Source organism: Cyprinus carpio, chromosome A7, assembly GCF_018340385.1.
Source record: "Cyprinus carpio isolate SPL01 chromosome A7, ASM1834038v1, whole genome shotgun sequence".
Taxonomy (NCBI): domain Eukaryota; kingdom Metazoa; phylum Chordata; class Actinopteri; order Cypriniformes; family Cyprinidae; genus Cyprinus; species Cyprinus carpio.
Genome location: NC_056578.1, coordinates 28,608,285 through 28,634,223, shown reverse-complemented (window position 1 = coordinate 28,634,223; position 25,939 = coordinate 28,608,285). Strand labels below are relative to the sequence as shown.

The 25,939-nt window shown below is 35.5% G+C and overlaps 3 protein-coding genes across 4 annotated transcripts; 1 reads left to right on the top strand and 2 right to left on the bottom strand.

Annotated features, from left to right (window-relative positions):
- Nucleotides 1-975: 975 nt before the first annotated feature.
- On the bottom strand, nt 976-6,720 carry LOC109088107 (methylthioribulose-1-phosphate dehydratase). Of its 2 annotated transcripts, none has more exons than XM_042760681.1 (7): nt 6,514-6,720; nt 6,243-6,343; nt 2,257-2,305; nt 2,058-2,175; nt 1,848-1,983; nt 1,516-1,683; nt 976-1,426 (listed from the first exon to the last, which is right to left on the bottom strand). In XM_042760681.1, the coding sequence occupies exons 1-7, from the start codon at nt 6,565-6,567 to the stop codon at nt 1,327-1,329; spliced, it is 726 nt and encodes a 241-aa protein (XP_042616615.1). In that variant the 5' UTR covers nt 6,568-6,720; the 3' UTR covers nt 976-1,326. The 2 variants fall into 2 exon arrangements, with proteins under 2 accessions (XP_042616615.1, XP_042616614.1); XM_042760680.1 differs by having other exon boundaries at nt 6,508-6,715.
- A 2,750-nt stretch (nt 6,721-9,470) lies between these two features.
- Nucleotides 9,471-14,338, top strand: LOC109094265 (CD44 antigen-like). The gene is made up of 8 exons (XM_019107970.2): nt 9,471-9,662; nt 11,342-11,507; nt 11,643-11,782; nt 11,888-11,962; nt 12,455-12,889; nt 13,341-13,379; nt 13,472-13,550; nt 13,641-14,338. The coding sequence occupies exons 1-8, from the start codon at nt 9,578-9,580 to the stop codon at nt 13,834-13,836; spliced, it is 1,215 nt and encodes a 404-aa protein (XP_018963515.1). The 5' UTR covers nt 9,471-9,577; the 3' UTR covers nt 13,837-14,338.
- A 172-nt stretch (nt 14,339-14,510) lies between these two features.
- On the bottom strand, nt 14,511-23,932 carry LOC109093838 (excitatory amino acid transporter 2-like). The gene is made up of 11 exons (XM_042760679.1): nt 23,580-23,932; nt 21,680-21,819; nt 21,387-21,539; nt 20,539-20,789; nt 20,256-20,391; nt 20,040-20,166; nt 19,231-19,464; nt 18,868-19,062; nt 17,828-17,962; nt 17,333-17,552; nt 14,511-16,428 (listed from the first exon to the last, which is right to left on the bottom strand). The coding sequence occupies exons 2-11, from the start codon at nt 21,807-21,809 to the stop codon at nt 16,357-16,359; spliced, it is 1,653 nt and encodes a 550-aa protein (XP_042616613.1). The 5' UTR covers nt 21,810-21,819; nt 23,580-23,932; the 3' UTR covers nt 14,511-16,356.
- Nucleotides 23,933-25,939: the final 2,007 nt, after the last annotated feature.

The window sequence follows — 25,939 nt, the reverse complement described above, 5'->3', positions numbered from 1 at the left end:
TATATATATATATATATATATATATATATATATATATATATATATATACACATACATATATATATATATATATATACATATACATATATATATATACATATACAAATATATATACACATACACATATACAAATATATACACACATATATACATATGTATATATGTGTGTAATATATATATATATATATATATATATATATATATAAGTCAATTCATAAATATAGCAATATAAAGACTATATCTAATAAATGAAAGGTGCATTATGGACATTCTTCACTCAGCATCAGTTGCCTTTATATCTGTGCCATTGATAGTCTGCAGCAGTTTTGAAAGGAGCGTGCAACAGATTTGATCATATTTTGATCGGACTGAGCAAGCTGATGAAACCTGCTCAACAACAAGAGGCACTGCCTCAGAGATGTTAACTGCAACAACATATGGAGAGATGATGAGACCAGCCTCTGAAGGGGTTTGAATCACCCAAGCTCAGTTCAGACGTGCCCCGTAGCTTCTAGGCGCGGGCAGCTTGTGAATTACAGGGCCTTTGAGAATGTTCATTCAAATAGATGGGCCGGCAGAAGTAGTACCAAATGGATGGTATAAAACATGGCTACACGGATTCCCTCAAATAACATCTGATTCGAGTCCAGACTCTGGCACAACACAACTGTTTTCATATTCCACTGACACTCAAGCTGTTAAATGCAGACATACTAAAAATGACTAATGCACACATGTTTGAAGTCGCAGAGGGCGCTTCCACAGGAATTCTTGCGAAGTACAAGAAAGCCATAGAGACAACAGTGCCATCTCCTGGCTATATATAATGGCCGGACGCATTTTTGTAAATCCAAAAAGAGGACATGTCCTGGGAAAAGAGGACGTATGGTCACCCTACCTTTACTACTGTAACTGTTCAAGAGTTTGTGGACAGTAACTTAAAAAAAAAAAAAAAAAGCTTGTGCAGAAAACCAATAAAATTATAAGCACTTTTATTTTATTGCAATTTCATTTGAATACAAACAGTGACCAAATTAGGCAACAGATGCTAATCATGACATTATGATGCCATTGTTGCTGAGCATCAAAGCATCCACACAAAAAGAAGAATGACATTAATTAGTTTCAGAATGCTGTAGACTGTCATGCTAGCCATTGTAATATTTCATTCTGTTTGCAGGTAACTGACATTAAAATTTGTAAACAATATTGAAAAGAATACTGTTGTGAAAATTTTAAATTTCAAATGCAGATCTGTACATCTTGAAAAGTCCAATAAGCATTTATTGTTTTGAAAACATAGTGGTAATATCTGATAAATATGTATCAAACAATGCCTTTATCTTCAGTGGGAAGAGCAGAGGGTTCCAGGCCACACTGTTTCATCTGCACTGCTATGTCAAATAAGTAGTCATAACATTCACACCTGAAAAATAACAGAGATTTAAAAGATAAATATTGTATACATACACAGAATATATCCCTGAGATGTGCATTTCATTTCCTATAGCTCACATTGTCTTTGCTTTCTCCCAGGTCTCTCCCCAGACGTAGACCCCGTGTCTGCGGACGAGAACAGCGCAGGAGTCGGGGTACATCTCCATGGCTCGGGCCATGCGCTCTTTCAAGTCTTTCTCCTCTGGGGTGTTCTCAATAATTGGAACAACTAGAGTGTCATCATATCTGAGTTAAAACACACAGAAACAGTAAAGTAAAAGCTGGATTTTAAATGCTGGCATTATCATCACAACTGTTAATTTTTGGATGAAATACTATTTGACAAGAACAACGTTACATATTACTAATGTAAAACAGCATGAGTGAAGCATCTTTGCAGCAAGTACAACCTGTAGTTTGTACCAGAGTTTCCTTTTCGAATCCCCTTGATCATCTCTTGATGCGTGATGCGGAACTCCTTGCCAGGACACATGAGAGTTGCCATGACAGCAGACTTTGAGTGTGTATGGATAACTGCCTGAGCTCCTGTGAAAATTAAATGACAATGTATTTTAGATAAAGTAAAGAACAGAAGCAACCCACTGTGTGCGGACAGGTACCTCTCATTGTGTAGGCGTTCATGAAGAGGGGCGTGCATTGGCTTTTCTTCAGATTCTTCTGTGGAGGTGGACAACTGATGTCCTTCTCATCAATGTCACACACAAACAAGTCTTCTGGCTATAAACAGGAGTGGAAGGATATACTAGTGTGTTGCGTATGACACAATAAAAAAAATAAAAATAAAAATAAATACCTTACTTGTATTCTCTCCTTCTGAACACCTGAGGGAGCTATGTAAATGTGCTCACTGGAAAAAGAAAAAAAAAATTATACAGTCCAATAAATTTCATACATTTGTAAGTACATGGGTACATGCATGTTTTTAATTTCTCAATTAAAAATCATTTGGATGGGCATTAAAGTGATGGAAAAAGAAAGTGAAGTGAAAGTGAAAAAAGTGAAAGTGACGTGACATACAGCCAAGTATGGTGAACCCATACTCAGAATTCGTGCTCTGCATTTAACCCATCAAAAGTGCACACACACAGCAGTGAACACACACCCGGAGAAGTGGGCCATTTATACTGTGGCGCTCAGGGAGCAGTAGGGGGTTCGGTGCCTTGCTCAAGGACACCTCAGTCATGGTATTGCTGGCACAAGACTCGAACCCACAATCTTAGAGTTAGGAGTCAAAGTCCCTAACCACTAGGCCACGAATTCCCCAAATCAACCCAGGAATGACCTTGAGTCAACTTTAAAACACAAATTAAAATATTCTTAATGAAACCTAAGAGGTTATTGTTCCTCTGTTTAAAGTCCAGGTAACCAACAAAAGTTGTAAAACGAATTCATATGAATCAAGTGGTTTAATCCAAGTCTTGAGAAGTAGTATCGTTGCTTTGGTAACACTTTAGAATAAGGAACACATATTCACTATAAACTAAGAGTTTTCGTGCGGGGATCATGCAGGGATCATGTTTGTGACTAATCTTATTAGAAACACGACAACATCTCCGACACAGTGCAGAAATGCCATAGTGCCAGAAATTAATTTTATATATATATATATATATATATATATATATATATATATATATATATATATATATATATATATATATTAATACAATGGTCTGTCTAAATAGTCTACTCGGTCAGCTGAATCGCCTTCTATATTAATGCAATGGTTTCATTGACACACACACACGGAGCGAGAGAGAGATCAGGCTGCACACACACAAACTTTCAGGAGCACACAAACTTGTCAATGCTGCCCCATGACTTTTATTAATAAAATAGCTTAGATACTGGAGCACTACATTATATTCCTCACCAACGAGGGGGGGGAATTGCTGTTTTTGAAGTAAATAAAGTCACAGCTACGCTATTTGTAGAGAGAGACGCACAGACGCAGGTCTCTCTCTCTCTCAATCGCTAATTATATATAGTTTCAGTTTTTACCCAGGTAAGGTAGCATTTAGTTTGAACAGACTCTGAGTTTTCGGGCTCAAGAAGGTGGGTTGGTTTTGAGCGGGTTTCATCACTATGGTAACTTATGCTACAGGACTGAGTTAGAGATCGTAAACCAAGGCTGGACCAATCAGCTCTGAGCAAAGTAACATATATCTGTTATTTATAAGTGTAATCTCAGTAAAATGTGTGTGTTTACAAATCATCTTGCACTGTCCCCCAGCCAGCAGCTTGACTTATGATGTTTCTCTTTGCACATGTACAGTATTATGTGAAGCATTCATATAGTTTGTATTTTTTATTTTTTTTTAGTTTATGTATAGGTAAACATTTATATATAGTATATTTATAGTCAAAATCTTGTCAGTAAGTCAGTAAGGTTAGTTGTGTATAGGTTTATACTGTTTTACTTCATTGTTGTATGTCTGTATTTATGTAGCACCGTGTTCCTGTGAGGCACAACATTTCGTTCTACTGTATGTACACACATTTAGCGGAATGACAATAAAGCTCAACCTGAACTTGATATCTGATGCAATAAAGCCACCCCCTTTATCTTTCATTACAAATTAATTAATAAAGTTTTTAGTGATAAAATTTTAGAGACAAATCTTTTGCTGCTAATTGTTTATTATAGTTATATTTTATAGATTATGATTATGTATAAGTCATATAATATATTCATATAATTATACAAGTTAACGATTAATATCAAGTTTGTTTTTTTTTTGACCTCCTTGTAATATAAATTATTTAAATTCAGTTGATTTACTTGCACTGATATAGTTAGTAGCTGCGTTCTCAAACTTTTACTGCAGCAGTGTTTATTCCTGTCTTGTAAATGTGTTTCAGTTCATGGTATTTGTTCATAACAATCTCTTCATCTTCAACAAAGAAATGAATTGTGCTGACTCTTGCGAGAAGTAAATCAAACTGATGATTATCTCTTTATGTTTGATTGGGTGTTTGATTGTTGTGTCTCTTTTTAGAGTTTAATCACCTCAATAATTCTGGATCAAACCTGAGTTGACAGAAAACGTTTATACCAATTGTTGTGCAACAGCTGATCCTGATCTAAACCCGGTTGGGTTTGTCAACTCAAAACTTACTCTGCAACTCTGAGTTTGTTCATCTCGCTTCATGCTACAGGGGTGTCAAACTCAGCTCCTGCCGCAGCCCTGCAGAGTTTCATTCCAACCCTGCTCAAAAAAACATAACATGTCGTTTTCAAATAAGCCTGCAGGACTCGATTAGCTGGATCAGGTGCATTTAAAAAGGGTTGAATCTAAACTCAGCAGGGCTCTGGCCCTCCAGGAACTGAGTTTGACCCCCTGATTTAGACCCTATTTAAAGCTCACAGTCTTCAAAAGACTGTTGCTCACTGATTGGTCCTGAATCAATCTTAAACTAAAGGCCCCGATATACTTTAAACGAAGTTCGTTTTCGTTCGGGGGCAAAAAGAAGTTCTAAAAGGCTGAGCAACAGTATACTGTTTCCGAACAAACACCCCCGCGCTGCTGGAGGCGGGGTGTAGATTAATGTAAACATGACTCGCGCGTATGCAATGATGAAATGATTGTTTAAGTGGTGGTGTGTCTGGTTGCGATGGTCAGATTATAGACAAAAGAATAATGATTAGCAGCAGTTCAGAGTCAAGTTTGCAATTCAAAGAACCTTCCCATGTCCATAATCAGTCCTTTAAGTGTGAATGGCTCACAGTCTGAAAACTTTAGCATGATATGGAAAAAGTATTGGAGTCATCTCAATAACACAAACCTGTTTGCTACTTTATTTTATTAGTGTTCATTTATTTTACTAAACTGGATAAATGATTACACCTTTTTATATTTTATGTGGTGTCATGATTTAATAAGACAAAGGTTTACTATTGTATGTTCCTGTGGCATTTCATTTATTGTATACCTTTTAAATTCGCTTATTGAAAGAACAGCAGCAGCAGTATGGTGTAACGTTTATTTGAAACACATGTATTTGGTACTTGCTACCTTATATCTTTACTCTTTCCTTTCATTCTTTTCATGTCTTTGGAAAACATGCATCTGATGTTCCTCTACGTCGCTTTTTGCATAACTCCAAGTCGTCGACACCAAGCTTCGTTGCAATTTATTTCTAGGAATTAAATGCTTTTTTTGAATCTTAAAATTCTCTCGGCCAGCAATCGTACAGGTGTTGAAATATTTGTGGCCCCTCAGCTATTCAGCACAGTATATTAATGTTGCTAGTGACTTGGAGATGTTCTCCTGCCGCCTGACTTCCGTGGAATGAAAAGCGACCCCTGCGAATGCAGACACGATGGCTGGACTGCGTTTACATTACACTGAGATCCGATCACATTGCGTCCTCGAGCACCTCTGCACCAGGACACGCTGATCGGATAACAATCCTATCAGAAGTGCGTTTACACTTGTCTTCTCAATGTGTAACTTACGTGGACAACATCCGGATACAGGTCGCTCGTTATTGCCAAGTGTAAACGCAGCCCATGGTGACACAACCATCCCCATACAAAAATGAATAAAATAAGATAAAGCAACAATATCCTCTAAAAGAAAGATTATCTATTAATCTAGACCAAAAATAGTTATATATAATACAAAGCCTAAAAAGTTTTTCATATGGAACCAACATGAATACAAAGAGTCGCACTGATACATCTTTTTCGTGAATACCTTTTAGGTCACTGACCCAAACAGCAAGTGAATATTGCAGAACACTGTGGATTTTAATTACTGTAGTAAAATGTGTTGACTAACCCATGCCGCAGGCTTACTCCTCCCCCGGTTCCTGTGACCCAGCCCAGCTCATAGAAGAGCCTGCAGAGCTCCGGGATCAGCACACGAGGATGGTCCTGACCCTTCAACAACCACACAAGATCGGTTACTGTAACACACACTCCTGGTCAGATTTGGAGTTGACTCGATAAGAAAGAACCTTACGAGCTTCTGAGAAACAAACAATATCGAGTAACGTTATTTCAGAGACTATACAAAACCAGGGACAAGGACGGTATATTTATACTTTTACCCCCATTGCATTTCCGTTGCACTCCGCGTGTTCAGTGTTCACTACCGACGACATATTGATCACACTGAGGGGAAAAAATGATGCGAAAAGAGCCTCAAACCTTTATGATTAACATTTAAGTTAGTTTCGAGTCGCAATGCTAAAAGCTAAACCTAGCGCGTGATAAAACCATAGACAGTAAAAGAAACGACGGCAAGCGTTGCAGCGGAAGACGGAAGTGAAGCTCTTTACAAGATAAAAGACCCCCAAAAATACTTAGGTACATCAAAACACAAACACACACACACGACTTGTATTGATTTAATATACAGCTATATATAAACAGTAACATAACCGTAACAGAAAACTTTCAGATAAGGTTAAACAGAATTATTTTTTTTTATTATTTTTTTTTTAGGGTTACCTATAACAGAAATGTTGTTACACAGTTTTAACACACTGCTAGTTGTGAGAATAGTTGTTCATGTAAAACTATGAGGATTCTCTGCAGACACAGGCAACCCTGTAAAAGCTCATTTCAGGAAGGCAGCTACACCAATTCCCTGGAAACAGGGCTTCTCTCTCTTGCTCAATTTCCAGGATATTAGATATAATCTGTGGACATCAGGGGGCCTCTGTCAACATGTGAGAGATTCCCGGACCTTCCAGGAAGGTGGGAGACATAATGATATTTATACCCTACAAACTTTATATTCTGTTCCCGTACCGTACTCCTAAACCTAACCCTGACAGAAAACATTTTGTGTTTATACTTATATAAATAAGTGCTGTAGTTTCTGTCTAACATGAGAAGTGGTTGTGTGTATGTCTACTCTAAATGACTGTAAATATAGGTAAATATAAATGACTGCAAAGATCATTTTTATTATATATGAATTGTTTATATTATCTTGGCTCCACATTTGTTTTGGAAATCCATTTTGTGATCTTTATGTGTGTTTAGAAATATAGTAAGGAAATGAGTGTGTTTTTGTAAACCCATGACTGCACAGACTGACTCTTAGTTCACAGCCTTAACACTGAGCTCAAGAACATGACTTTATTAAACCTGTTCTTCCACACAGACACAGTTGCATGATGCAGCTCGTGGTCTTTCATTAACTTATCTCGCCATAGACTGAATTGACTCAAGAGACTCACGATACTTCTGATGAACTTCACAGGTAAAATGTTAAGGAAAGTTATTTTGTAGTTTATTGAGTTCCATGTAAATCCACAAGATTCAACATGGAGATGAAAAAAAAAAGTGATAACGTCCTACCAGCCACCTTCACTTTCTTCCTGCATTTGAATCAGGAAGTGAACGTGTATCAGCACACATGAGGGCGAGGCCATTTTCCACACACCTGAGTCAGCCACACACCACAGCATGTTCACACTGACTCACCATAATACATGAGGCCACCCTCCTCACCACAAACTAGGCCATTTACTCCCACTGTTCACCTTTTTCATTTTGATAAGTGGAACACAGTGCATTTATCCAAACATATACATTTAAGTATTTTGTTCCTGCTTTATATTTAGTGTCTTTAGTATGTAGCCTACTAAAAAAAATACACAGAATACATATTAATACAGTGGACTTCCTGTGTTTATGTATTACAAAACACTTTTGCTGCTATTGAGATGGGATACAGGTAAAGTTAGGGACAGGATTCATGGTATAGTTAGGTTTAAACCTGGGTTGAGGGTACATGCAGGCATATTTATATAATTTAGGGTACATTTCACATCAGGAAAAGATTGGAAAAACAATATGCTTTCGATTTGTTTTAGTTTATACATTTTATCAGTGTAACTTATCTGCTATTTGCGAAGCTTAATCATTAAACTATTTTGATATTTGATGTTGACCAATTTCAACATTTTGACTAATTTCAATGGCAGGCCTTGTCTGGCCGACCAAATATTATTTTCTTGAGCTGGTTAACATCAAATTGTAATATTTACTTGAATTAAAATCATAGAAAAATTGCAAACCATAATAATGTACCCAACATAGCTGACAGGATGTTAATATACTCCTTGACATTATATCATTGGAACTCAAACATAGAAAAAAATAAAAATTATATATATCATAATGTGTTCATAATTTCACAGAAGAAAATGCCATCACATGACACTGGTCACAGTTTTATAATAAACCATTTTTTAGTTTTTAGGGGGTATTTGGTAAACAAAATTCAATTTAAACCCAGCCTGTTTTTCTGAGGTATTTAGATTATAGAAATAAACTTAGTTAATTAAAAGATAATCTTGACTTTAACATGAACTCGAGACTCACTCAATTCAAAAAGCAGACATTGCAAAAACTGTAATTTAAGAGACATAAAAAGACATTTTCAAGCCAACTGAAAAACAGTGCACAAAATATATGTAGTATTCTCTAAATTGATAAAATTTTATATTTATGAAGAACATTGTTAGAAATAAACATAATTCCATCAATGACATGAAATGTACCCTAAATTATGGAATGACCCATATATATTTTACTAAATATTAATATTTTATACATACAAAAAATATATATAATATAAAAAAAATATATAATATACACGGTAAGTGAATAGCATCAAATTATTAATTTGTTACTTAGTACATAGTAGTTAAAGGCACTTAAAATAACTTACACAATGTAAGTTCTGTAAGTGACTCCTTGGACACATGAATCATTTTATTTAGATCAGTGCAAATAGTACAGTACAGAATTACTACACATGTTCTTAATGCAATACTAAAATTGCAGCATGCCTAAACAAACTGATCACTGAAACTCCAGTTTAAAACCAGAAATGTTATGCAAATGTGTCTGACATGTTAATGGCTGCTCAGACGCAGATAGAGAGCAAGTGTGTGAGACAATGACAAGGGTGTGTTCTTCATAGCACCACCCATCATCGCACAGAGTGTGTCACTGAGTACTTCTGTCTGAGCATATAAAAGAGGCGAGGTACATCTCTAGAGGGTTCAAAAAAGACTGGAAGAGAATCAAAGCATTGTAAGAACCATACCGGTTCAGGGCCAACAAACAAGTATCCTTCCCTTTATCTAGCACATGACAGCACTGAACATGTGGACTTTGTTACTTGTAGTATTTGTTACTGGATCACCAGCTCTACTTCAGGCAGCACCAGTTCAGGGTGAGTGATGGTGAATGTGTTACTTATTTATCTCAGAAGTGCTTTGGCGGCGAGTGTCTTTACATACCTTGTAGTCATGGTCAAGACAGATTTACAATTGCAAGATGAGGTTACACTTGCGATACTGATATGAATGTAGTAGTGAGATTATAACCCTTTTTGCTTTTCACAACAAAGGCTGTGGCTACAAAGCCCATAATTAATCTGCAGGTATGACAATTTCAGCTGACTTCTGCTGTTATCTGTGAGATTTTAAAGATCGCACCCATAGAGGAAAAACTGAATTGTAAAGGAAAGTGAAAAGTTCCCACATTTCCACTAGTACGTTTTAATACGCTTTCCAGTTAATCGTGAATACATAATTTCAAGATTTACATTTGCATTTCAGGTACGGAATTAATGCATTAAAATTATTATTCTTATTAAAATCTTCAAAACAATCAGGCTGATAAATTGCTAATATTATTTTGTCTAAAACTAAATTAATACACAAAACAAAAATAAATAAAATCAAACATTTTAAATGTGAATGTAAAAGTGTAATTAGGTATTTACATTATAAAAAAGCATATTTGAGATAATTTGATAAAAAATTACATTTAACAGTGTTATCAAATTATTAAAGATTAAGTGATCATTAGATGATAGAAACAGTCATTTTAAGCTTCAGGTGAATGTGAATAAAGATTTTTAGAGAATATCTCATCTTTTATTGTTTACTTTTAGTGCACTGAAGATGTTCTCTGTAGATAAATTTCAGAATATATGGCTTAAGATAAAGGCCTGAGGTTGTATGACATAAACTCTATATCTTTACGAATGAAATTTAGATCAGACAGGTTTTAACTGATATCAGTATGGCTACAGATAAGATAAGTTCCAGAGTAATGATCTTTCTGTAATATGGCCCTCGGCTTGTTAAGTTTATTGTACATATAAAACATTCTCTCAGTTCCACAAGAGTTTACTAAACTCATATGCCTCCTCAGACTTTAACTTCATTGCAAAAATGATTTTGTTACTCAGTATTAATGTCTTGATTTCCAGTACAAATATCTAAAGATTCTTAAATCAAGATCCAAAATGACACAAGATATTAATTCTTTGCATATGAAATGATTTTCAAATTGAAGTGAGTTTTTGATTAAAACAAGAAAGAAAGAAAAAAATATTTTGAAGCATCATTTTGAAAAACCTAATATTTTAAGTCATACATAACCTAATAATTTTAAGCAAAACCTAAAATCTTAAGTCATTTAGCCTTTTTAGTAATGTATTTGGATTTGGGTTTGGATATTTCAAATTTCAAGACAGTCTGGAAATCAAGGCCAATATAGTGTCTCAATCCATCTAGTAGCATACTTGGTTTCTTCTAGTCACATTAAACTCACTTATTATTCTGCACGCTATTTATCACTTGTTCCACTAATTGATGTCTTTAAAATCGTATGTCAGCGGATTACAGATGGCCTAGTTGTGTTACAGATGTGCTCACGTCTGCACATGCAATGAGTCATTAAGAGATTTATCTAATGATACCTAATGCTAAATTGCTCATCTGCCTCACACACACATCTGGCTATCATTTACAAACTAATAATTTGTATGATCACACATGGAAAACAATTAATAAATAAATAAAGATTTCTGAATATTCACATTAGTTTCCCTTTTGACAGGTTCCAGTAGCAGATGCAGCTTTGCCGGTGTTTTCCTTGTTGAGGGAACCAGACGTTACTCTCTCACTTTCCAACAAGCTTTGGAATTGTGTCAGAGTTTTGATTACAAACTCGCAACACAGGAACAGGTCAATGACGCTTATAAAAAAGGCTTGAGAACATGCAGGTAAAGAAAGCAGGCTGTGTACATAGCCTTAGCCTAGAGCTAAATAACATGTTCAGACATAAAAGCGCTTCTTTTGATATTGCCTAATGGCAGTACTTACAGTAATTTTTAAATGAACCCCACACCTTTGTTTAGATATGGCTGGATAGATGGACAAAATGTCATGTTCCTCCCACACGTTAATGGTCCAAACTGTGACTCCAGTTCCACCGAGATCACCTTCCATCCTGAAACAGCAGGATATCTTTCTGATGCCTACTGCTTTAACCCATCAGGTGAGGGTATAAAGAAACTGGGGTATCTTACTGAGAAACACCATAAAAACAAACATACTCCAAACAGGTTTTGTCTTATTGACTTTTGATTTCCCTCCTACAAAGCTGCATCACTAAACTGTGAAGATACCGGAAAATCTAACTCTGAAGACTTAACCAATGGAAACACAGCCAAAGCAAGTAAGTTCCCTCTATAATTCCTTGCAGTATCTAGAATTAGAGTTTGATATTGTATGCTTTATTGTAGACTTTTTGCCTTAAATGGCTTAGACTTTCGGTGCATTAACTTTACCTTTTGAGTTGAGGGTGTGTATTGTGAAGAAGCAAGACATGCAGCAGACATACAATTCATTGTTCATTATCCAACCACACCTAATCCGAAGCATTAGTCATATCTCTGTGACCTCATGCATTTTTTACGCACCTGCAGTACCACAAAGAAGAAGGAACAAAAAAGTTGCTGATTTCATTTGAATTCTCAGGAAGTGATTCCTTGTTCGTTATTGTTTCTTGTTTAACCATTTACTCTGTTCCAACGTATCTGCGTGGTTTAACTCGACATTCCACTCTTTTATTTTGCTTTGGTATCAGCACAGAAATGCAAAACACTGATGTATCATTTCAAAAATTTAAGCTTTTTGGCAATAATCTTTTATCTGTTTTCTTACGAAGATAAAACATTACATGAAGACATTCTTACGGAGGTCGAGACTGAAGGCTTTCTAGTAGATGTGGAGCAGATAATGGGAAGAGTAAAAAGAGAAACTTCTGTTCTGAATGACATGGAGGTCCCCATGAAACCTTCAACTGTGCCTGCTGTGGAGGAACCCTCTACAACGACACACAATGAAGACAGCAAGGGCTCTACAAGCAAGCCCCGTTTTGTGAAGAGATCATCACCTGTTACCTCCCATGTTTTGTTCTCTGATACAGAGGGCAGTGGATCAGCATCAGATAATGAGACATCGTTTACAGATCCTGAGTCTAGTCTATTCACAATATCAACAATTGCCACAGAGGCAGCTGAGAGTACATCCATGTCAAATGAAATTGAGGAAATTCCAATTGTTGTAAATAAAAATCGAAAAATGGATGTCAGTTTTGAAGGTAAATATCCTTAACAATCCTGACCCTTATATAATGGATATTGTTGGGGTTGGCAGGGGATCATAAAGGCTAACATAGTGACAGTGAGAATTGTGTGGCAGACATGTGCCTGGTTTCTATGGAAGCCTGTTCCACTTCAGAGTAAATTTTTTTTTTTTTTAACTTGAATATCTTCTTAGTTTTAATGTTTTACAGTTTGACTTTGTATGGTACAATATGACTATATTTCAACTTTATCTCCAATTACCTTTTTTTAGTCTAAGCCAAAAACATTTAGCTTCCATAGGATAGTTGACGATAGTTATATAAATAAGCTGCATTATAATTCATATTAATATCATGTGGTACATAACATATTTTCTTAATATGTTGATATACATTTTGTAATTATGTTAATATATAATACAGTATGTTAAGTCATCAAGTCTTATTTCAAATGTATGTTCTGCAGGCACACAGAGTGGCCAAGAAAAGAGAGATGGACCATCTAGTAAGTTCTTGCACAACACTACAGCACTTATTGACTTTTCATTTAACTGACATAATGTAATCTATCAATTTACCATTTTCTCCCTTCTACAGCTTGGCTGATAATCTTTGCATTCTGTGTTGTTGTTGGAGTCATAGTATGCATACTTGTTGCTATTGCTATGAGAAACAAGTAAGTTTGCTTTTTTCGTTGAGTGAATTCATCTCATTCATCTGCCACTGCAGCCTGGCTTCAGTTTACTAAATGTAAGTCTTTATCTAGGTGGTCTGGAACAAGACAGAGCAGAAACATCACAACTGAAGTGCACAACAAAGACTGCAGTAAATCAGAAACACTGCCCCTGTCAGAGAAAGAACAGGAGATAGTGGCATTGATGAGTGTTGCGAAGCTGAAGAATGGTAAAATGGAGGACATTGCTGCCTGTCTGGATGAGCGTGAGAAAGAGTATTTAATGTAATGCTTTAAATACTGTTTATTAACAGGTTTGAACTCTTTTGTACTTTTTATTTGCACTAGTGATGTTTTTTTTTCTGCTCAGAGCAATTTGTTTCCGTTTTTGTTGCTTCAGAATTTAAAAAGAAAAAAATGCTTCTTGTATTTCACATTTCTTTTCTAATATAAAGTTTTTTTTTTCTTAGAAATAAATAAATGCTTATCTCTTACTGAATGATGGTTAATAATGATATGGTCAGAAAACATTTTTATACTGGTTTTCATCTGTTTGTAAGTACTATGTACTGTGTGAGATATGATGCATTATTGAATGCTAGACATTGCCCTGTGTTTTATTTTTTATTTTTTTTTAATATATAAATAGAGAAACCCTATGCAGTTTGTAATGCAATGAAGCAATTGTAAATCATTTAATTTGTTAAATTACCCATAAATATGTATTTTGTCAGCTCTCAGAGCACATTTATGGTGGGATGAGTCTTTCAATAAAACATATGAATTTTGAACAAAGTATGGGAACTTTAATTAATTAATTATTTCAGTTATAGAAGCTGGTTGTAAAAATTAACAAGTGAGATGTAAAATCATATGATAAATACAATTTACAATTTACCTTTTTATATTAAATTTATTTATTTATTTATAAGAAAGAAAGTAAGAAAGAAAAAGAACCGCAACTGAGACAAGAAGCATTGACTTTATTTACATTTTGTTACAGGTGTTTCATAGAAAAATAGAGGAAAAAGACAAATTTAAAAAGTGGATGCAAAATCAAGTTTGGTAGACAAGTAATACAATATCTTTGAAACCAAACAGGGCTGCAAAAATTAAAAAAAGCAGGATGATCATACAATATTTGTTAACATAAATCACTGTACCTCTACATATGTGTCAGGCCCTGCCTGAACAGATATTCCAACAGTGCACACTTTTACATTATAGATACTGTATCTAGGTTGTGTATCACTTCCTTAAGATACATACTCAAGATGTCTGTACTCTACAAGGCTGTTAAATCTGTAACAAGCCTGGTTTAAAATGATTAGTAATTTGACTTTTTCCCCTAGTGTCATTATTCCTTCCAGAATGTTTAACAATACAATATTTGAGATACAATATCATCATGAATGCAAGCTCCCTGTGACTTGTACTGTATTATAGCAATAACTACTTAAGACAACCTGTTACATTCTAATCTACCTAGTAAAATACGGAATTGAATACATGGATTGCCATTGTTTTATAAAACAATAGGCAAAAAGTAAAGAAAAATATATCTAAAATAGAACCACATACATATGTGTATTTATTTGTATACAGAAAGTGCAAGGAGGCACTTTAATGAGAACAATTTAAGATTCTGGTACAAAAGAGAATCTGCTGAATATGCTGAATGTTCGTGTTGCTATGAAAGTAATAACAGACTACCAAATATATGGTGCAAATGTAATGATAGATCTCAGTCCGGTCATCTCTTTTCTGTTACATGCTAACAACCTGAGCACCAAATAACTTGAGGGCCTCTCTTATCAGCGTGAATATAGAATCCATTCAACTGGACATAATATCTGTGTATCCAAGAAGGCTCCTCAGAGAATGAAACATTATTACTGGTCTAAGATCCAAGAAAACGGGATTGCATTTAATATTAATGTCATAAAGTCTTCTGTCTGCAGTTTGCAGTTGAAATCTTCAAGGCAAGATTGTAACTTAGCAAATAAACACATAAATAAATCGACAACTTAACAAAGCACACAGATACATACAAAACCTACACACATGCAAGTCCCTTCCCTCAAACATAAACACGCATGGAGACTTATTAAAGTCTGAATGAAAACTATTCAGTCCACTATGCAGGATATTAAACCCAACAGTCCTTGCAGATAACGTCAATTGACTCAATGTCATACTTCATGACTGATCGCTCTGTAATTGCTGACGTGGCATTTACGTTGGACAGCGTCTAAAAATAATTGGCAGCATTTGGAGGCAAACCACTATTTCAGAACCTCTAAGTACATTGGTAAGCTCTTATAAGAGGCTGATCTGGAGTGCTGCCACCAAGGGTTAATCCACCTAAGCCGAGCCAGTCAAAGGTATCTTCAGCAAACAAGCTGCACTTCTCTCCTCCTGCCACTAGTAGTGGTCTAGGGTCAATCTGGGGCTGGACAAACCATTGCGATCCTTCTATGCGGAAGCCTTAAGGCAGCAGGTTTCAGACCAATCCTCAAACCCAAGGCCTAGAATTCTAACTATCGTAATCCTTGAGTGTAAATAATAACAGCTCAAAATGTAGCCTGTCCTCTATCCCAACTGAACCACTCACTACTTTGAGCTATGCTCTCTTCCCTTTGTGCATCAAATGTACTGAGATTGTCATACAAAAGTCAATGCTTGTGTATATGAAATTTTCTGTGGTAACTTCTGACTGTTTATATGTACAAAATTAGCATTTGGTTTTCACCAGAAAGGATAAGCTTGTGGGACTCAGGATAAGGCGGAGCTGGATCTGTGTGCTGTGTTACTCGCGTATCCATGGTTCCTCCTCAACAAGTGAGAAGTCCGCAGGGGAGCCATTTGAGGCCAAGGTTACCTGAAAGCAATTATCAGGAACAACTAACTGTTGGACCAAGGCACATTCAAAATGCATTAACCGGTGCTTACTAAACTGTTTATGGTTTGGAGCAGAGAATCCAGGTAGTTTGATATTTTAACAGCACAATTTATATCCAAATTCACAGAAATGTACCCACCACAAGACAGATAATAATTAGCTGCAGCAGTATTCCTTACAGAATGCTGAAAGACTGAATACAGATAGAGAAAATCATTTGAATTATTATATTTTATAAATATAAACTTTGTATTTTGTATTTTTTTACTAATTACAGTGAATCTCTGCCCAAAGCTAATCTTCTAAAGGGTTTGTGAAAAAGTGCCATGCGTGCTACCACACAGACCTATGCATTTGTGAAACACAGGGTCAAAAGAGGCATAAAATTCACAAAAAAAAGAAAGAAAACAACTGCAGTTTTCTTACTGATGGAAAACAATCACTTTTCTGTCAAGCTTAAAAACACTGAGCTTCAAAGAAATGAAATAGCAGCCTTTGTTGTCTCAAAATGTAAATGGTAAAAACGAGATGTGCATTAATGCATTTTTTGTCGAGAACAGCCAAAGGCATCTTGGCATTAGTACTATACAAACATTTGAACGATTTACTGTGCACATGTGTATAGTTGCCAAACTGATGATTTCCAGATAGTGATATGGATAAACAAAGTTTGTACAAAAACTGCTATTTCACCAAGTATCAGAACAAATAAATAAACCATATTTATTTATTCCTTCATTCTGTTTAATGTATTATGCATTCACATCAGGAATGACCAAAAAATACAAAAGTGTAAAAAAAATCACAATGGGACATACAATGTCGGGGAAAGAAATAAAAGCATCTACATACATGTTTCTATGTCTGTGAGAGTAAAATGTACCTTGCAGTCATCTATTTGGACCGGCTGATAGGAGTTGTGAGATGCATATACACCGTGGTTACTGTTATTCTCAAAAAAGGATTGTGTCTTGGCCATCTCAAAGTCATCTGGCCTTATCTGCTGTGCATCGAACAGGTCAAGCTCATCTTTGGAGAGGTGGTACACGATTCCCGCCCCGTACGAGTCACCAACGACATTGACTGATGTTCGAAAACGATCACTGTTTGATAACGCAGAAGGAAACAAAGAAAGGTGCCACATCTCTCAGTACTAAACGACTCCAAATGCCATTAGGGCTTGTACTAACATGCAAAGCGAATGCCTAAACATGCCTTGAGATTTGCTTTAACAACAAATCTTAATCTGGAGATCATTAACATATCATATATAGATCATATAATATAGACTGTGTCCTTGATTTATGAGTTAATTATTTTTTTTCCACTGAAAGAGCAGAGACAGAGAGAGAGAGAGAGAGAGATTGGTTTAACTTACAGCAGCCAGTCAACTGCTACCAGTAAACTGATGTCTTGAGTCGGTAGACCCACAGCAGTCAAGATCAGAAGCATCGTCACCAGGCCAGCACTGGGAATACTGGCTGCTCCTACGCTAGCGAGAGTCGCCGTAAGGCTACAAACAAAACAGAAATCTTTTATTTGATAAGATTGTTCGTTTGATAACTGCACACTTTAATACATCACATGACTCTCATTCTCACTTGGACAATGGCATAATGTGATTTTATCAATAGTTTGTTTTAAACAAGTATACTGATCATTAAAGGAATAAATCTGCTCAAAAAAGTCCAAACTGTCATAACTTATTCACCCTAATGTCAGTCCAAAAGCATTTGCTGTGATGCGTTTTCTGTAGAACTGAGAAAGAGAGCTTTCAAAGAATCTTCATGCAGCTTTTGTTCATACAGTTCTCATACTGACCATATGAAGCTAGAAATTATATATTTCCCTGTCTTCTGAAACAATATGATAGTTTTATATGGCAAACACACTGAAAGTTCATTCTTCATTTACTAATAACCATTCCTGCTAATGAGTTGTTAGCGGCTGAGTCAAAGAGTTGAACTTGAAAAGTAGATCAGCTCTATTCATTAAAGAAACCACTATTTTGAGCTGATTCTTTTTCAATGAACCGGTTAATAGAATTCATAAATCAAACTGTATTATTCTTTCCTGACTCAATGATCCAGATGTACCTAGGAATACTTTAAGGAATACAGAGCACAATTTATATTGGACTACTTTTCTGGTGCTTTTTTGAAGACATGATTACTATGAACTGTCACTGTATGGCAAAAACTGCGTAAATATTATTCTGTTTTTGTTTAATGGAAAAAAAAATAACACTAAACAAGTTTGGAATGAAGTGAGGACAAATAATTACTGAAGTTTCACTTTTGCCAAAACTATTCCTTTCATTTTATATAGCTATGTGGCTCAGCAGGTACATGCCATCAGAATAGCATTTTTGTAAAGTATACAGTATATATATTTCTGCGTCCAGACATTTGGTCTTACCTGACTGTCACAATCTGACCAGGATCAAGTTCTATTCCATTCATCTGGGCGATAAAGATGGCCGCTACAGCCTCATAAAGCGCTGTACCATCCATGTTGATTGTGGCTCCAACAGGTAATACAAAACGAGTCACTCTCTTGTCGATGCCCAGATTTTCCTCCAGACAGCGGAAAGTAACAGGTAATGTCCCAGCACTGCAAAAGATTTGAGTACAGATTCTTGTCATTATTCATAACTCAACTTCCAAACATGCCAAATTGAATAATAATTGCCTTCCCTTTATTTTAGTCAATATGTGTTCTAAGTCTCAAAGGTTTTAAAAAACAAAACAAGGCACACTTATAGAAAATGTTGTTATTTACCTCGAAGCTGTTCCTAAAGCGGTGACCCATGCCTGGAAAATTCCCATGAAGAACGTGAATGGGTTTTTCCGTACAAAAATAAAATATATTAATGGAAGGAATATGCCTCCATGAATAATAAGTCCAACGATGACAGTGACCATGTACATTCCCAGCTGCTTGGCCACCATTTCCAAATCATTAATTGAAATGATCTTGCCACAGATCAAACACGCAATACCGATGGGGGAATACCTGATACAGGACAGAGATGTGCAGTAAAGTCAACTAACAGGTTAATCAGACAGTTCAACACAGTTAAAGGCAGTTCAACTGTTAAAGTCACCATCATTATACTACTTTTCAAAAGTTTGGGTTCTGTAAGAGTTCGAATAATACTTTTAGAGTTAATAATAATACTTTTACTCAGCAAGGACACATTCAATTAAACAGCACAACTAATCTAAAGTGACAGTACATTTATTATATTTCTAAAGGATCATGTGATACGGAACTGGAGTAATGGCTGCTGAAAATACAGTTTTGTCATCAAAGGTATAAAATTCATTAAAATAGAAAACGTTTTTTTTTTTTTTTTTAACTATAGTAACATTTTATAATATTCACATTTTTACTGTATTTTTGATAAACTAAATGCAACCTTGGTGAACATAAGAGACGTATTTTGAAAAAAACTTTCTTACCAATCCCAAACCTTTGAATGGTAGTGTACATACTTCATATCTGTATAACAAACAGATTACTAATGTTGGGAATGGAAATCATGTAAACTTTACTCGTTTACGTCATTAACAATCATAAAAGCTGACCACATGATCATGCCGACAAGCTTCATAACGATCTCGTTGAGGACGTTGAAGAACTCAAGCATCAGCTTGGCCCTTTCTCCCATCTTTCCCATGCAAATCCCGAAAGCCACAAAGAACCCAATGAGACCTACAGAGACACACATTGCCACTATGTTAATCTGAAGTACATAAATGACAAATTCATGCATCTACTATGTGATCAAAGCCATTTATTACCTAAAACATTCATGCCACTCTTGAATTGAAGAGACTTCTTAATCACATATTTTGCTGCGCTTTTAGTTGCATTTCGTCCAAACCGATTTGGATTTGGAGGAGGACCTACTTCTACCTTGTTAGTAACAGTCTGGATCTACATAAAGAGATAGAAGAACTGTTAATGAAATATTAATGAAAGACTAATCAAAATTAACAGATGAAAGATCAACAGAAATGGCTTAAAAAGAGATTAAATGGATGAAATTATATGAAATCAAAAGCACAATCGACACCCACACACCTGCTGAAAACAAGCCTGAACGAGATTTTCTGGAAACAGATTTCTGATGAGATCAAAGAAGGCATCTAAACTGGACACTTCATCGTTCTTTTTCCCCTCACCGAGGTTTGCCTTCAGTTTGGGGTTTCCAGGGTGGATAAGGAGCACCAAGATGACCCCCAGCACAGCTGCAATGATGGTGGTAGACATGTAATACACCATAGCCCTTGTGCCTAGACGACCACTGGACTTGGCATCCAACCCTGCTAATCCTAAAAAATAAAGAGCAGTATGTCATTTAAACTACATTAAATCTTACTACATAAAAACTACTTCACAAGGCACCATTACTCTATAACTACTTAAGCATTGTATACTAAAAATTATACACAAAAATTATTTCTCAAGGTTAAGTTTCATAATTATTGCTGAATGAGTAATGAATCTGGAACGTTTTTTAAATGTTCTAATTGCACCTCTTTTTCTGTAACATGTTTAAACTTGTTCCATTCAGAGCTGCTGAAACTGATCCACCCTCAAATTTGAAAGGCATGCCTTTTTTCCCGCTTACACTGGATTACAAAGAACAAGTCAAAAGGACAAACAATGCCTTAATCATTATAAAATTACTATTTCTTTAGTTATTCCTTGGTTAAAATATAAAAGCTATAACACTATGGTTATAACTTGAACTCTGATGTCATTGCAGGCATTATTTCTACAGCTGTTGTTCTTTTCTATTTTTTTTTTCTTGCATTGTTGATGGTTTAACATCATACACATAGCAGAAAAAAAGAAGAAAAAAGTGGGTATTATTATTTTGTGTTGATAGCATTGTTGGAGGTGTTTAGCAAAGCATATAACAGTACCTGTGATCAAACTTGAGATGATCAGAGGCAAAATCACCATTTTTAACATCCTCATGAGAATGTCACCTGGGAAGGCAATGACCATAATGACATCAGCGGGGAGTGGGGATGCATACCGCAGTAGAATACCAGCTACTGAACCAATGATCACACCTAAAATAGAGACAGAGAATCACAATGAACATTGGACATTCAAAACATTATATTTTACCATAAGCAGTAACAAAAATTATTTTATTAGCTACATTCACCTACAGTACAAACTAAAGTGGGAAAATGCTAAAGTAACTTGCCAAGAACTGTGAGCACGAGTATCAGATTCTTCATGATTTTGTCACAGAAGCCTCCACACATGGACTCTTCAGGTAGTGGAGAAGGGTCCAGATGATTCTCATGCATTCTGATTTCCACTTGCTTCTGCATTTTGTTGGCACTGGTGGATAGAAGAAGTGGAGCATACAGTAAAGTATGTCAATATAAATTATCTAATCAAGGAACACTAGCAAACAGCACTAGCTACGTTTGTGATTTCATGTCCTTCTGAAAATTGCCACTTTACACAAAATTTGTTCATTTTTGCTAGAAATACAAATCGTTGTCGGTGTCAGTATGTGTGACCAAGATATGTTTGTGTATGACATGCTGCAAACGCAATGACACCGAATGACAATGCAGTGCAATTCTTGCGCTTACATCTAACCTTTTTATCTGCACATATTGTACAGATGCAATCAAAGTATTTGGACCACAGAGTGGAATGCAAATATACATTTCACACTGAACAAAACATGCAAAAAGTCATGTGTTTGGGCTTCTGAGTATCTGTCCATGACATGTATATCTGATATAAAACAGTAACCACAACAGTAACCACAAAGTAAAAAAAAAAAGGCAAATTTTTTTTTTTTTTTGTGATTTTCTTTAAGTACTGCATAACATCAAACTAGTTTCAATGTAATGGCCTTTTTTGCTGATCTTATGGAAATCTAGTGAAGGTCAAAAATGTGAGAGTACAGATCATATCAGCAATACTGGGAATGAGTTTTCTGTTAATATCATAACTTTAACATACCTGTCATTGTTTCTTTACTTTAATCTACCAGCTGTATAACTAAAACTAATGACCATGTCTTGTCACATGACACGAGAGTTTAGCTTTACTGTGGTCTGGATTAAAAGGTTCTTAAAAGTCACCCCCCCCCCCCACCATCTCCTTGTTTGGTTACATAACCAGTCTTGCAGTAATTGGGCACATCCATGCAACAGTATGTTTTATTATGTCCAGATAAGTTTCAGTTAAGTTGTATGTCTTTCTTACAGGAGACATTTTACAGGCCTACATAAACCAATGTCATTGATATAAGGGCATTTCTTTTTTTTTTTTTTTTGGACCAGCACTATTCAACAATCATTACCTGCATGGAAAATTAACGGTAATGCAGATAAAATCTATTACTAACACATGCAACAAAAACAACTACCAAGAAAATACTCAACACAATAGATCCTTTAGTGTTTGTGTACAATGTGACCTATCAGAGTAGCTGGACTCAGGCTCATCTGAACAAGATTAAAAAGCTGAATGATGCCAAGGATAGACACAGCTCCAGTCCTAATGAGAGAAAAGCCTGGTAACTGGTTAATTTTAGACACTGAGCACAGCAGTAATTGTGTTGCACAACAGTTGTGCGCATGTAGGAAAGGTCAGGGTGCGAATGAGTGTTTTGGTTTCAAATGGTAAATAATAGCAATTGACTGATTTAAATAATGCAGAACAAGTCCCAAAGATTTGATCTGTGATTATTAATTCTGATAATAGCACACACATTTATTGCTAAGATTGTACATTTGTCCTTTTATGTAAAAACTGTTGAATCCAATCTCATTAGTGACTACATTAGCTCCATCTCACTGACATGAAGTCTGAGGTGAGCAGCAACAGTTTGTCTGCAGGTTATTTAAAGATGAAGTGCTTGTCCTTTGGGTGATTTTAGAAATCAGTTCATTTAAAGCAATTAATTAGGTGACGCAACAATATTAAAGGCATATTTTGCACAGGCATTTCCTACAGACTTGCAAACTGCAAACACCTACAGAGTCCTATAAAAGTCTTGCATAAATGTCAGAATATTCATTAGGTTAAAGCTATTCAAAGGTTGCTAAATGAACTTGGCTTTCTATCATCCATCTTACCTGTTGTGGTGCAGTTACTGAAAAGGAAGAGTTTCACAGGAGTTTTCTAGAACGCCATGGGCTATAGAAATGACTCTGAATGAAATGCTGTCAATCTACAGTTTATCCATCAGGAAATCCTGTCCAGGTCATTAGAAATGTCAGTCAAAACTCCAAGCACTAGGTGAACAGCAATATAATAAGTGATTGCTCTGATGCAATCAGCAACACTTCCTTGCAAGATTATTCAAATTGATGGATAGGAGATTCCATGCACAATCCTCTGTCTTTGAATTGATCTTATCCCACCATTAGTACTAGAGAAATGGGAGAAGAGGTGCTGCTAAGGGCTCCGTGGGGCAACACAGAGGAGGAGTCTAGCATCCAGATTATGTGTAAGTAGCAGCTAATATGCTTGAGACTCCTCGTCCTCTCACTCTCATTGTTTCACCCCCTCCATCTCACTCCCCAGGTCTGATCTTCTCTAATGAGCTCTAAAATGAATGAATGGAATCAAAGAGTGATACACGGCAGAAAAGCAGATTCAGGCAAGCTGTCAAACTATAACTTTCATGCAAAACGGGTTCAAAATTTTGTGAACGAGTCCCTAATAACTCTAATAACAGAACAAGATAATCAGTTGTACTCTATATGTGATTATTTGCATACTGTAAATGACCAGTGCAAATGAACATTATAAATATATCCAGGCTTCATGGTTCTTTCCATGGAGACATCATGGCCTAAACGTTGTATTGTTTAAAGGAAACAATCTTGACCTGAGATGACCGTTCAGTTGCATGCAGATCCTGGCCTAACATGATAATAAGCCAGGGCTTCTCAACTCTAAGCACAGACGCTAACAGATCAAACAATTAGCAGTGCATGAGAACAGTGGCCTTCTCTAAGAGCCTCTTTTAATGACATAAAAACCCAAACTTCTGCTTGCTTATAAATATTATATTATATTATATTATATTATATTATATTATATTATATTATATTATATTATATTATATTATATTATATTATATATATGTATATGGTAAGTGTACACTGTAAAAAATAAATAAAAAGATATTGTAATTTCACCCATAAAAGACTGTAAAAATGCTACAGTAAAAACCTGTTATTCATCAGGATTTTTCAAAGTTGTAATTAAAACAAAGATTATTGATGTACCTATTTAAAGAAAATATTATTTTCTACTTTCTACTTAAAAATTTCACATTAAATTCAGTGTGTCACCTGCCATTTCTCAGTAATTAATTGTGAAATTTTCTAGCAATTTCTAAGTAAAACATATTTCTACTCCAAAACTTTTTTTCAGTGTTTTATGGTGGTGATCATATGTACATGTATATGTACAGTAAGTACAAAGGTTTTAGTAGCAGTGGGGCCTTGCTAATTCAGCAGAAAAGGACTGGTATATTTACCAGTTTTATTTATTTATTGTTTGTTAGTTTGTAAATGGAGGTTTTAACCTGTCATATTAGTTATTTTGTTTATATACATGTTTAAATTTTTCTGTATTTTTACAGAATTATTCTAGAATATGTTATTCAAACAAAGAAAAAAAAAAGACCAGATTTTATTTCAGTGTATAAAAAAGAAAAAATGATGACTAAATACATAAGACATTAAAAGTTTGTCTTTTAAAACTTAATCTGTCTGTAGTGAATTTGCAAGTCCCACCAGAGTATGAAACACTCATTTTGTGCAAGTGGAGAGGCTGGACTGAGGACACATGCAAGGAATGTGCACAGGCACATTGTCTCACATCTGCTGTCTGCCCCCACCTGTGCTGCACCACGCTAAATGCTGTACAGCACACTCTTCAAGCTCATCCACCTGACTCCATGCTTAGCAGACAGGTGTCTATAATTAACTAATCTGTTCCAAACCTCTCTAATCCCTCATACATAGACATGGTTCACACACATATACACACACATAAATTCTCATGTGAAAGTACTGCATGTACACAGTGTGTCAATTTTAAAATCTCTCATGCATGTATTATGTTATACAAGTAAACTCCTATACATATTTGCATTGGAAACCTAAGGCTTTAAAATAACTTTGATTTTGTGGTCTGGTGTTGATGTGCAATAATATGCATCTCTAGAAATTTGAACCATATATTGTACATGATTAACAAATAATCTTTTGTCAAAATCAGATTTTCCCTGAATATGTTATGTGGGAAATGGCAGTGCTCAATAGGAAAGGTTAACTACAATTACTACAGTTAAGGGTCATGCAGCTGATTAAGTAACACCAGCATGTGGTGCATCACATGTGTGATGCCTGCGTGTGCATCAAATGTGTGATGCAGATATGTGAAGTTACATCAAAACATACACAATCCACCTATAAAG

Bases quoted from the DNA above. Each gene is read 5' to 3' on its own strand.
- LOC109088107 (XM_042760680.1), bottom strand. From the start codon at position 6,567: ATGTCGTCGGTAGTGAACACTGAACACGCGGAGTGCAACGGAAATGCA. The intron at 2,176-2,256 runs GTAAGGTATTTA...TCCTGTTTATAG, and splicing joins TTCAGAAGGAGAGAATACAA to CCAGAAGACTTGTTTGTGTG. The intron at 1,427-1,515 runs GTGAGCTATAGG...GTTATTTTTCAG, and splicing joins TGGGAGAAAGCAAAGACAAT to GTGTGAATGTTATGACTACT.
- LOC109093838 (XM_042760679.1), bottom strand. From the start codon at position 21,809: ATGCAGAAGCAAGTGGAAATCAGAATGCATGAGAATCATCTGGACCCT. The intron at 20,392-20,538 runs GTGTGTGGGTGT...CTCTTTATGTAG, and splicing joins TTCAGGCTTGTTTTCAGCAG to ATCCAGACTGTTACTAACAA. The intron at 20,167-20,255 runs GTAATAAATGGC...GTGTCTCTGTAG, and splicing joins GAGTGGCATGAATGTTTTAG to GTCTCATTGGGTTCTTTGTG.
- LOC109094265 (XM_019107970.2), top strand. From the start codon at position 9,578: ATGACAGCACTGAACATGTGGACTTTGTTACTTGTAGTATTTGTTACT. The intron at 11,508-11,642 runs GTAAAGAAAGCA...ACCTTTGTTTAG, and splicing joins AAAGGCTTGAGAACATGCAG to ATATGGCTGGATAGATGGAC. The intron at 13,380-13,471 runs GTAAGTTCTTGC...TCCCTTCTACAG, and splicing joins AAAGAGAGATGGACCATCTA to CTTGGCTGATAATCTTTGCA.